Here is a 13,343-nt window from a genome sequence, read left to right on the forward strand (position 1 = left end):
ATTTGTGATATTGTTGTCACATGCACACAATGACCACTCTTTGTCATAAATTCCTGCAACTGCTTCAGAGTTGCTATAGGTCTCTTGGTCGCCTCTCTGACCAGTTTCCTTCTGGCTCTTTCATCCAGTTTGAAGCGACGTCCTGATCCAGGGAGGGTCTGTGTTGTACAAAATTCCTTCCACTTCTTAATAATAGACTTCACTGTGCTTCTAAACATCAATACAGCCTTTGATTTTTTCTTTTTTGTATCCATCTCCTGACTTGTATCTATCCACAATTTTATCCTGGTTCCTGGAGATCTTTTGACAGTGCCTTGCCACCCATAATTGATTGTATGCTTCAGTTGCACTGCCAAGGACTGACATTTTCCAGGAAAGCTCTTTTCCTGCTGAGCTAAAAATAAATAAATAAATAAATGACTACAGCTGAAAGTCAAATGGCTTTGTGTGCCATTGAGAAGGTGATTAGCTACACCTGATTAAGTTTACAAGTCATTTTCAGGAGGGGGTGATCCTTTTTCCAACTCAGTGATTTTTTTCCTGACATGTTGGTGTTATATCTATCATTTGGATATTATAAGTTGCACTGAGTAAATACAGCTGGATAAAATAAAAACCGTGTCCATCTTCATTTTATGCTGCAAAACAACAAAATGTGATTATTTTAAAGGGGGCTGATTCTTTTACCCACTGTATTCCTCACATCCTCGTGAAAATTCTGTTAAGCAATATTGCCATTTTATGGGTTTGACTTCACAGCATGAATACATAAAGTTTATGTTATAGGTTTATTGCTTTGCCGTTTGCTGACATTGTTAGTGGAGATGTTTATTGGAGAATATTATTCGTAGATAACAAAAAACGTACAGATTTCAACAATGTCACACTAGGTTGCTTTTTTCCATGCCTTCATTATTTTTTACTTTTCTATAGGTATATACTATAGATCTATATGATTTAGATTTGCTTTCATGTAGACCTCTGCCACAGTATACAGACATCAGATTAATGAGACATGAAATTTCATTCGACAATGATGACATCTTGCCTTTGTTACATTTTGTTTTTACCTTGTTTGCCTCTGTGGGCCAAAAGTGTAAAATCTCTTTCATACCTACACCAACAGATTTATGGACATAATTACAACAGTAATTAAATACTCATGAGAAACATTTTTGCTAAACAACAAGACCTCAGTCAAGGTAATTATTTCTTTGTTTGTACACTGTGGATAATTAAACCCATTAGACCCTGGTCATTGGTTTAAGAGTCCTTTATAAATCCCTTTTTCCTGTAACACTGCAGGATTTCAAGATTTGCAGAGTGGTTGGTGGGTATTATTTGTATTTGTTTAATTTCCAGTTGTAAATGAACTTAACAGTTACACTGTTTTTTTTCCCCACTGTTTTTCTGTTGCAGTGCTTGTATTTAGTTTCACAGCTGTATGAAGCTAATATGAGGCTGATTTTATAAAAAATGAAATGGAACAATATAATTTGCTGCTTCAGTGCTAATTCAAACAACATTTCCTCTCCTGTTTTTGTTAATGTTAATTGTAGAAAATGTCTTTGTTTTTTTCCTGTCTTAAACTGAATCTTTAAAAGCTGAAAATGTATTAATTGTATATTTGTTTCAGATTTGCCAAAGTTCAAATGAATTTTTCAGTTGCTTTCAGCAATGGAACAAATTCTTTCAGTGGGGGTTTTTATTTAACTGCCTTCCGCAATTTGGAAAATAAAAACTACCTCATTTTGGCCTTGGCGATCATCTACATTATCACCTTGCTGAGTAACCTTGTTCTTCTGTCTGTCGTCCTAATGAACTCCAGCTTACAGAACCCCAAGTATCTTGCTGTATGTAATCTAGCCATTGTTGACATTTCAATGAATAGTGTTATTATTCCTCAGATGGTGCCTGTGTTTGCATTCAATCAGAATTATGTTTCATTTGGAGCATGTTTTTCTCAAATGTTCTTCATACATTTTTTTGGTGACATGGAATCTTTCTCTCTTGCTCTTTTGGCGTATGACCGTCTGATTGCTATCTGCTGGCCTCTGCGTTACTCTACAATAAACACCAACCTGAGGATGCTGCTCATAATAGTAGGGATTTGGTCTCTGGTTGTTCTGCTTGAGATTTTCCCAGTTTTTTTTGCAGCCAGACTCCCTTACTGTGGCTCCAGAGAGGTACAGAGCTGCTGTTGTGAACATGGCCCGGTCTATAGGTTGGCTTGTACGGACACTTCTTACAACCGACAACTGGCTACAGCTAAGACTCTGACTGTTTTACTAGGCCCTTTGACTTTTATTATTTTCACCTATGTGATTGTAGTGGTTGCTGTGACACGGATTGCATTCACATCACAGCGTTTGAAGGCCTTCCACACCTGTCTCACTCACCTGCTGCTGGTCCTGCTCTATTATATGCCTGTCATTCTAGCATATATACTAGGGAACCTGCGATTAGTTCAGAATGTGGATCTTTTCACAGCAATTCTGACGGTTTCGGTTACCCTTCCTCCAATGCTGAACCCCATCATCTACAGCTTAAAGACTGATGAACTCAGAGACAAGATAGTCAAGCTTCTGGGAAAGCCAAAAGTGGCACAACAGATCATTAAAAATAGGGCCAATGGTTAACAACGATAACAATTTTATTCCTTTCAAAGTACTTGTAATTTGTAAACTTGTCAATTATGTTTAGCATGTCCTGAATTTGTCTCAGACCCAATGTTTGACCCAGTGCATTATGTATTATTATTGCATTGTATTCATGGTGAGTTCCTCATCTTTCAGTGCAAAAAAGAAAATAAATGACAGAAATATTATTTGGTTGATTTAATTTGATTTGTCTCTAGTCCAGGATTTTTTTTCACTTATTTCTAGTACTGTAGTATTTGTAAATATCACATATTTAGATGTTTTATCTAGTCATTCACAAACAGTTAGCAAAATGATTAATTAGGTAAACAAAATACTGTTTCATAATGTAGTAAGTTCCAGTGTCCATAAAAACTCTGTAAATTTGAGAGCCTGAATGACTTTAAAATGAATAAAACTTAAACATACTAAAAGGACTTACATACAGTCATCAAATATACGTTTACTGTATAATGCATTTAAAAATATATATCTTATTTGATAGTTATTATGTTGCCACTCATGGGGGAACCAAGAAAAAGTATCTTTGGAGCTGTTTCACACTTAAGAACACTATAGGTCAAAATAATTCATATGAACATATCTAATATAAAACACAGTCAAGGATATTTGTCATTGGGTATTTATTTCAGTGTGAAATCATGAAGATTCATTCTCTCATTTACCCACTAGATGGCAGAGAAAGACAAGAAACAATGCACTGCAGTTGACCATTTGCACTTTAAAGATTATGAAAGGCATAAATTAAATTCTCTTTGAATTAAATGTTTTTCTGTAAAATAAGCAATATCCTTAGAAATCAACTGATGAGTGAGTCTTTCATAACTCCAATATATAGCTTTATTACAATGCTCTATTATTTTAGTTATTAAAGACACTCCAAGATTTTAATAGTGTGTCTCCTTCCTTTTGTATGTACTCTTAGTAAAGCATATGCACAACACAATAACAATAAGGAGTCTGAAGAGTGATATAGGTTGTATTACAGAAACATCCGAACTCAGAATCCTAATCTATGTGTTTAGTAACCATGGCAATTGTTATTGAAATTGTTAAACCAAGCAGTTTCAAATCTTAAATCAAGAATTAAGATAGGAAGTTTCTTACAAAGACCAACTAGTTATACAATGACCAAATTACTTTAAATGTACAATAGAAAAAAAAAACACTGTTATATCAACAATATTCTCCCAAATGTTGTTCTAAATAGCATACAAAGAGATGTTTAATCAATCATTTTCATATTAGAGAATGTTTTGAATTTGTTTGCAAAGTTTGCAAACAAATTCAAAAATGTTTGCAAAGCTCCCAGGATGCATTGATGTTTGAATCAATTATGTGGGTACTGTTATGAGATTATAATTTTCTGACTTTATCATTCGTGCTGTTGTTGTTGTTTCTGTCATCAATGATATATATGTGGTAATGTTTTTTGTGGTGATGTTTAAGATATTTTTTACTTAATGATCTTTGATTTATTCAGGAACTGTGAATATACACTACAATTCAAAAGTTTTGGGTCAGTAAGATTTATTTCTTTATTTTTATTTTTTAAAGTAATTAATAGTTTTTATTCAGCAAGGATGCATTAAACTGATCAAAGGCGACAGTAAAGATATTTATAATGTGAACAAGGATTTCTATTTTAAATTAATTGCTGCTCTTTTGAACTGTCTATTCATCAAGAATCCTGAGAAATGTATCATGGTTTTCACAAGCATATTAAGCAGCACCACTGTTTTCAACATTTCTAATGATAAGAAATATTTCTTAGAGTGCCAAATCAGCATATCAGAATGATTTCTGAAGGTTCAGATTGCGCTAAAGATGGCTTTTACATTACAGGAAGAAATTACATTTTAAAATATATTCAAATAGAAAACAGTTCTTTTAAACTGTAATAACATTTCACGGTAGTACTATTTTTATTGTATTTTTGACCAAATATCAAATAAATTATGCATTTTGTGAGCAATACATACTTCTTTCAAAAACATTTCAAAATCTTTTAAACTTTTGAATGATTTTATGCATGTTTACTTAGAGAAAGACCTAGAAACAAATCCACTGGTCACACATTGTCTGTGTTTCATCAAGATTTTATTCAGTCGCAGCTTGACACAATTCTAAGTATTTTGTTTCTGATTTCTTTGGTTCTGAAACAGTATATAAAAGGATTTTCTAGAGAAGGGCCAAGGATGGCCCCCTACCCTTCCTATTGTAAAACCACACAATCCGGGTCAAGACTATTCATACGAACATTGGAGCATAAAAACAAACTATTACTAACAAGTGAGAAAAGCATATACAGGTGCATCTCAATAAATTAGAATGTCGTGGAAAAGTTCATTTATTTCAGTAATTCAACTCAAATTGTGAAACTCACTTTTCCACGACATTCTAATTTATTGAGATGCACCTGTATGAAACATTTTCTTATTGTTGGCCTTTGAGGTCATTCTCAGAAGAACAGCGATCACTATTCGTATACTGGACAGGCAAATGAACGAGAATATCCCAAACAACAGTACAAAAGTCACTGTGGATAATGATATCATTTTAAAATATGGATTTTGATTCACACAAGTGGCTCTCATGAGAGAAGGATCAGCGCCATATTAGTGATTGCAAACATCTCCATTAAAGAACCTAAATGGAAAGCAATAGCATACATCTGAAGAACGCAAGGGATATAAGATATGGCTTTATAACCAATGATAAGGATACCGATCATACTTGGACAGGCACTGCTGCCTTACAACATGTCCACTAAAGCCAAGTTGCAAAGGAAAATGTACATGGGTTGGTGCAAACGCTTGTCTGTGGCAACAAAACATATATCTCACAGAAGTGAGTACACCCCTCACATTTTTGTAAATATTTTATTATAAATATTCATGTGACAACACTGAAGAAATGACACTTTGCTACAATGTAAAGTAGTGAGTGTACAGCTTGTATAACAGTGTAAATTTGCTGTCCCCTCAAAATGTCATTTCTTCAGTGTTGTCACATGAAAAGATATAATAAAATATTTACAAAAATGTGAAGGGTGTACTCACTTCTGTGAGATACTGTATATTTGCAGTGTTAGAAAGCATCGCAAACATATATACCACCAGCAAATCACAAACTCAGAAATGGTTTTTGCTGAAACATTTTGAGAGGACATTGTCCTTTGTAGCAAAATAAGAATATTAATAGCAAACTTTAGCAATCAACCAAATAATCAAATAAATCAATCATTCTGTGGCATATTCCCTTGAATTGATTACGTGGCATCTAATAAATAATGTCCACCATAATTTCTTTTCAATCACAAAGGTTTCTCTGCAGATTTGCTCTTCTTCTCAGTCTGTCACTTGGCTTGCTAGTCCATTCATTTTTCCAGTGTACAAATATCAGATCTGTATGTGTATATAAATGCCTCTGTGATGTTTTATAAACAAATTTCGGGAGGAGCACGCACAGATAATTAACACGGCCAGTTCATCATTAGTGATTACACCATTTATCCAATCGGCACAAGAGAAAACTCCTATAAATAACCAAGTACGTCCTACCTTTGTTATCTCTCGACTTTCAGCATCCCTCCGCCACCCCGACCCCGCACCTTCAGCCAGTTTCTACCCCAGCACGGGGAGAAGCACTCGGGGGAGCGCTTTTGGGCCGGGCTGGACACCGAGCTCGGACCCCTCTCCCCGGACAGGAGGCGGGTGCCCCGGGCTCGGGAGTCTTGCCGAGCTCGGAGCTCTCTCCCTGGACACACCAAATGCGCATAACCTTTATTTAATTATATGTAAGTGTGAACTTGTGAAACATGTATATAGGCTGGCATGGCCCCATGTATGCTTGGCAATTTTTCCTCTGATAGAAACTCAATCGATTGAATTATGTATGTTTGTGTGTGAAGTTCAAAGTTCAATGCTGTAATGATGTGCCGTGCCCCTGAGAATACTAAAGGATTGTGTTACTTTAGGGCTTCATCTCATCAAGAGGATAAAACAGGTAGACTTTGGGGCAACAAGACTCATTAGTGGGTGTTATTGTGGCAAGGTACCTGCTTGATTGGCAGACTGTGTCATTTACTCATCCCTGCTATTCACTGTACATCAGCCTGTATGATTACAGCTAAAGATTCAGTAATGTTCACAATAATAACGAACAATGAGAGCGAAATAAATTTCGTACTTTATTGATAAATACTAAAGACTGTTTTTTTTTCTTTTTTTTTTCTTTTTTTTTTCCATTATTAAACTACCAAGTGACCCTCCAAAATATTTCATGGTTAACATTTTCATTAATACTGTGCAGAAGTATAAGACTGTTGTTTACTAAAACAAGCATGGGAAATGTGCATAATTGTATTAAATCATTAGCTTGAATTATACTTGGGGATTTGACCTGGAGACCTCTAAATATTCTCCATGGAGAAGTTATTAAGAGAATCTCCAGACCTCAGGTCCACTTTCATTTGATCTTTTGTTCTAGTGGGACTATTTCATCATGTAGAGGATTAACATCTTTGTTAAATTGAATTTTGTTAAACTGAAATTATCAACACAATCAAATCTTTGTTGAAAAACCTTTGTGCACGATCTACAGCATGCCTTCTGTCATCTGATTGATAGTTTAAACCTTTTTTTAAGCAAGTAAAAGGCCTTTTAGTACAATTCAAAATTGGCCAGCTTCAGGTTATGGTGCTGTATCTTTTTGCTGTGAATTCTTTACAAAAGTTTTATCAAATAAACATAAGAATAATTCAATTGTAAGTCGCTTTGGATAAAAGCATCTGCTAAATGAATAAATGTAAAAAATATAAATAACTAATTTAACTAAGATTAACATTACTAGACTGAAGCAACTTGTTTTCTTAATTATCCATACATAATTAAAAAGTAGATGTTAAAATATGAGTTTCAAATATGATACATCAGACTTTTGAGGAATGTTTATCTTATTGCTCAATCATCCTTGTATCGCATTGCATTATATGTTTTGCCCCCCAAAATAAAAACTATGCATGTAAATATTACTGGGAGATAAAGAGTGTTAATTGATATTTATTTGTCTTTAATGTAAGCAGTCTACTACTTTTATAAAGATCTCACTGATTTACCTTACAAGCTTTCAGAATTTTAACTTACTTTCTGGTCATATAAATATCAGCATCTGCAGTTCAGTTTGGGCCTCTGAATAAAACGGAGGTGTTTTTTCCCTCTTTGAGTAAGAGCTCCATATTCTCCTGGTGACCGTGATTTCACCAAGTACAACATGTTCCTTGTTGGATCCAACATTCGTATCAACCAATCAGAATTGAGGGATAACTTTTCAGGAAATATCTGTTTTAGGCTTACAATCAGGGTTAGGTGCTTCTACACCCTTGTTAATCAGCTATCATTTCACACTGTTTTTAGGAATAAATGATGGGTAGGGTTAGGTTTAGGGGTAGGGATTGGGTTAAGTCTATATTTTTGGACAGTTATGTTGATCCAGGATCAACAAATGATGTTGATCCAGGAACATGTCTTACTTGGCAAAATCACGGCGACCATATTCTCCTATATCATACTGTATGAGCCATAAAGGCCTGATGTATCAAATACTCAACAAAAGACATATGCAATTTATTTATTTATTTTTTCTTTCAATATGCTGTTCCATAAAATAATAATAATAATAAAAATAAAATAAAAATTTCTGGCTATTATTTAATTATTTTATGTCAGGCTTTATTGGGTTAAAAACCTTTGAATCTAAAGGTTTAGGATAGTTTTGCAGAATCATATATATTTTTCGTACGTACACTAAAAAATACACTGCACCATGTACTGGATTAATATGAAAGAATTTTCTGCATTAATTTCAGGTGTTTTACCTGTATTTTGAGTTTTTCACTTCATTGCATTGCATTTTATGGTTAAGGGAAATGTCCTAGCAGAAAATTACCGGTATTTATTTATTTATTTTAGCAGTATAACATACATATTTCTTAAAAAAAAAACATTTTCATTTAATTTAAAAAAAGTTTAAACCTTGAATGCATTCACGTATATTCAATACATTTTATCAAAAGCTATTTACAAATTAAAAGCAGACATGTTTAATCCAAAGGAGAAAACTAAAACAAAAAGTACTGCTATCATACAAAAGGACTTTTAGTGAACTATTTTATATGAATTATTTTAGATATTATTTTAGATTTGAACAAAATTCATAAATAGACCTAACTAAATGGGATTATGATTGCAGGTTCACAAACAGACAAAAATAACAGACACTTAAATGCAAATTTGTGTTACAATTAATACTGAAATGCAAAGAAATCAACAAGATGCTATAATAGATATGCATACATTTCCCATACTTCTCAGTTTTGCAAACAAACGGATGAATGACAATCCCTTTAAAAACTAAGAGGCCTGATTATTCCTAATAGAAGATATGAAAAACTAAGAGTAGCAGCTTTATGTTATATAGCTCTTTAAGTACATACACATAATATTCACTCAGTTATACATATAGCCTACACATAATATTCATACAGTTGTAGGTTATTCATTTATTTCAGTGTGCCATAAAAATACAGAACAGACAGTAATAGCTCACATACCCATGTGAAACAACAAAATCAATGTTAATCATCTTCAGCATGTAGTGATGACAGTACAGACCATAAAATAACAGTATACATGTCCTACTTGCAGTCATTCTTTTTCTCTTTAATTTAATAAAGTTCAGCTGTATCTTGCTATTTACAACAAGATGTGTGCATTAAACGTGCACTGAATACATAAAATGAACAACTTCTTTGAGAAGAGGAACGAACAAACATTTTGCAATCAATCTGAAATACCCTGGTCAATGGATGCAGACTTTTTTTTAATCACTGTTTGGATGAAGTTCTTAACTTCAGCTGTGTTTAAGACATATATCATGGGATTTAGCATCGGTGGAACAGCATATGCCAGAGATGTGCTGATGACTCTCACATTGGGAGACAAAGAAAGCATGATTGCAGCGATATATGTGCAGATTATGGGAAGGAAACACACTCCAACTAACAACAGGTGAGAAACACAGGTCTTCAGGGCCTTAATACGGCCCTCCCATGTTGTAATCTTACTTAAAGCGAAAAAAATGCAAAGGTAAGACATGAATATTATCAGCGGAGCTGCAAAGTAGACAGCTGTGTTGAGTTTTGCCATAAATGAATTCACGCTGTTGTCATTACATGCCATTCTATACACTGGTCCATGGTCACAAAAATAACTCTGTATCTCATTGGACTTGCAGAATGAAAGTTGGGTGACCAAAGATACTGTCAAGCCCACCAGAAAAGTGCTAAGCATCCACATTATTGAGAAAACAGAACACATGACAGCATTATTTACAATGGCGTGATATCTTAGTGGCAAGCAAATAGCAACAAAGCGATCAAATGCCAAGACAACAAGGCTGACACACTGTATTGTATTAAAGAAGTAAACAAAAAACATGTTTGCCAAACAAGCATTGTAGGAGATGTACTGTGACTCAAAAAGAAAAGTCTTCATCATGTTAGGAATCAGTGCATTAGTTTCACCAATATCAGCCAAGGCCAAATGAAACACACCAATGTACTTTGGACTGTGCAGACTCTGGTCAATAGCTATAATGAGAAGCACTATAGAGTTCCCAATCACAGCAACAATATAAATGAAAAACAGGAACATATAGTAATAGCTGCTGTATGGTATACCTGAAAGTCCACTGCTGAAAAAGTATTCAGGATGCACAACAGAGATATTTTGGGGAAAACTGGCATTTAAGATATACATGGCAGCTTTTTCTTTGGTGTTTTGTCTCGCTGAAATCAGAAATAACAGGCTAAGAGTGTGAGGGGAAAATTCTCACAGTATTTAACACAATTATCTAAACTATTTCATGTAAACAACGAGAACGTAAACAAGACGTTACCCTACTGTTCAGTACAAGTTACTATATAAACTCCGCTATGTTTGCACTGAAGCCTTTTAGTTTAGCTGTAGCGTGGGCACCAAGTTAATTACGTTAGTACGTTTTTGAGTGTTAACTTTAATCAATAAGAAGTTAAAACTCAACCCTCAGTACAAACTGAACATTTACGGAAGCTTCGGAATACGAGTAGGCTAACAGTTGAAATAAAACGGAAATCCGATTGAATTACATTAATGAGTTGATGTTGTAGCCTACATGACGGACTTATTAATCTTTTGAAATTTATTGTCGCTTATAGGCCTATTTTAACATGGACATTACAGCTAGTAGCCTAGCCTATAGTCAGCCCGACACCGATCTAATCAGTGCACTTATATGCACGCTCATTTTGACAGTTTCTACACATAAAAATATTAAATAAAATATATGACAAAATGACCCTTTTCTTACCAATGTGTTAAATTACTTCAATAATTTATTCGTTGCCATTAATTAAGTTAAGACATAGTTCCTGAATTTTTAGTGCTTACATATTTATGTATGAAAAAAAATTGTCAGGAAAAATTAATACGTTTTAAATTATATTTTTTACGGGTTTGAACTCGTAAAACCTTACAAATGGCGGATGCAACCCTGCCCTGCTCCTCTTTGCCCCCTGCTTTGACGGTCCAAACTCAGGGATAGTTTTTTAAAAGCAACTAGGCTCAATACTGTCGTCAGACATAGGTACGAACGTACGTAAAATATGATTACGCTGCGCTTTCATTAGCCTATGTAAGACTCCACGCAGACAAAGACAGCAGGTAAAGTCACTGTCCTCAGCCAATAAAAAATCGCAGTCGGAAAAGACAATCCTGTTGATCATGTCTCTTCTGTACGCACGAAACGTTTTTGCTCCAGCTACGTTTAGAGTAGAGGCCGCTTCGCAGTGCAGAAGGATGGATTTTTCCCTATTATTATGCGCCCTGTCATAATATCTAAGAAACAGACATAAAGTAAGCTACTCTGTGCGCAAAATAGGCCTACAATTACGGAGCCACAAAAAAGAAAACCTGCGGTTATAACATGCGACTGGCGCACTTCTGCTGTACACTTAGATTTATTAGATGAAAAGCGTTGGGCGTGATTGGCACATTGGGCGTGACAGATAAGAGGGCGGGGCCTTTACATAGATCACAACAGAGTCAGTGTGAGGGGGTAAACACAAACAAAAACAAATCAAAAATGTGTTACATTGAATATGAAAGGACATTTTTGCTGCTAATTTAATGAAGGGAACTGTATTTAAATTCTACTGTGTCTCTTCCTTTTTTTGTTATTTTTAATAGGCCTACGTTTTATTCTTTTAATAGTAGGTAGCCTACATACATACATACTCGCAAATTCTGTTTTTCTCTGTGAAATATATGAATCATAGAAATACAAATACACTTTCAGCAAAAAGCTCAAATGTGTATGGCAGATACAAGCACGCACTGCTTTAAATCTTGCTTGTCCTTATTCAGTATGTCAGTGTATTCCAATTTATATCTGCTGACACATCTCATGAGAGCATGAATACAGTGATGCAATATATGCTTTGTCCTCCTTTTCTGAAATTACAACAAACTGTAAAACAAGAAAAAAAATGATGGATACAAATCTTTAAGCAAATTCATATTTAGATATTTTTGCGAAAATACTGGTTTCATTGGAAGTTTTGATTAAAGTTTTTTGAAGCAAATGATGTGAAAAAGCTTGCTTTAACCTAACATGTAACAATAAAAACCTCAATTGGGTTGGATCAAGGCTGGATTCTGCGTATGTCTGTGACTGTGCGTGTTATTGCTATTATCGCTATTTGTCCCAGATGGCCATTATAATAATCTCTCTGGAGTGCAAAATATCCTTATATTATGTGAGATAATTAAATATTATTTTTTCAATGACCTTCATTCTCAGCTGAGAATTCACTTAGTGATATAAATACCATATTTTTATCTTACACTGATTTGTTTACTGAATAATTTGATCTTAAAACAATAAAGCATTACACATTACATAGATGTTCTTTTGTACCATTTTGTTTTTATCTATGACAAAGGTTTAATATATATTTTGTTGATTAGATTGTTGCATCAAAAAAGTAAAGTTATCATGATAATTTACAAAAAACAAACAAACAAAAATAGATAAATTCTATAGATTTGTAAAGTTGCTCATTTTTTTAAATCACAAAATTAAACATTTTAAATTCTGATATTAATAATTTTATTTCTAAATCACAAGGATTTTGCAGTTTGAGTGTTTATAGGGGAACTATTTTCAGTAAGAACAGAAGTTGTTGTTGTTTGTGTAAAATCATTTCTCTGTGTACATACATTGTCATGTAGTATACTTGATTATGTCAACAGAGGCTTTGTTAACAAACTATGCCACCTTAGAGACTGTTGTTTGCTAACGTATGTTTGCTAACGACGGCACATTCACAAAGGTATGCACTCATTAGGAATAGAGAAAAAACAAGTATGGGGAAATGGCACCCATCATTAGGTTTTTTATGATACAATGTCTGTTTGTATTTCAAAAGATAAACTGAAGATCATGTAAAACAGTAATCTGATGGCCTTTTTATGCTCTCATATGTTCTGAACTTTGACCTCCTGAAAGTCAAAGTTACCAGGAGGTTAATGTTCAATACGTGTGTACCTACAGGACATGAGAGTATGTGTGCCATCAGATTAA

The 13,343-nt window shown here is 34.2% G+C and overlaps 2 protein-coding genes across 2 annotated transcripts; one reads left to right on the forward strand and one right to left on the reverse strand.

Moving 5' to 3' along the window:
- The first annotated feature begins 1,652 nt into the window (after positions 1-1,652).
- LOC107683439 (olfactory receptor 10A6-like) lies at positions 1,653-2,639 on the forward strand. The gene has a single exon (XM_016479495.1). It carries the CDS (start codon positions 1,653-1,655, stop codon positions 2,637-2,639), a length of 987 nt encoding a protein of 328 aa, XP_016334981.1.
- Positions 2,640-9,502: 6,863 nt separating this feature from the next.
- LOC107683401 (olfactory receptor 52E8-like) lies at positions 9,503-10,498 on the reverse strand. The gene has a single exon (XM_016479459.1). The coding sequence runs from the start codon at positions 10,478-10,480 to the stop codon at positions 9,503-9,505; it is 978 nt and encodes a 325-aa protein (XP_016334945.1). The 5' UTR covers positions 10,481-10,498.
- Between the last annotated feature and the right edge of the window lie 2,845 nt (positions 10,499-13,343).

The sequence above is a fragment of the Sinocyclocheilus anshuiensis genome, unplaced genomic scaffold (assembly GCF_001515605.1).
Source record: "Sinocyclocheilus anshuiensis isolate Anshui unplaced genomic scaffold, SAMN03320099.WGS_v1.1 scaffold1170, whole genome shotgun sequence".
Taxonomy (NCBI): Eukaryota; Metazoa; Chordata; class Actinopteri; order Cypriniformes; family Cyprinidae; genus Sinocyclocheilus; species Sinocyclocheilus anshuiensis.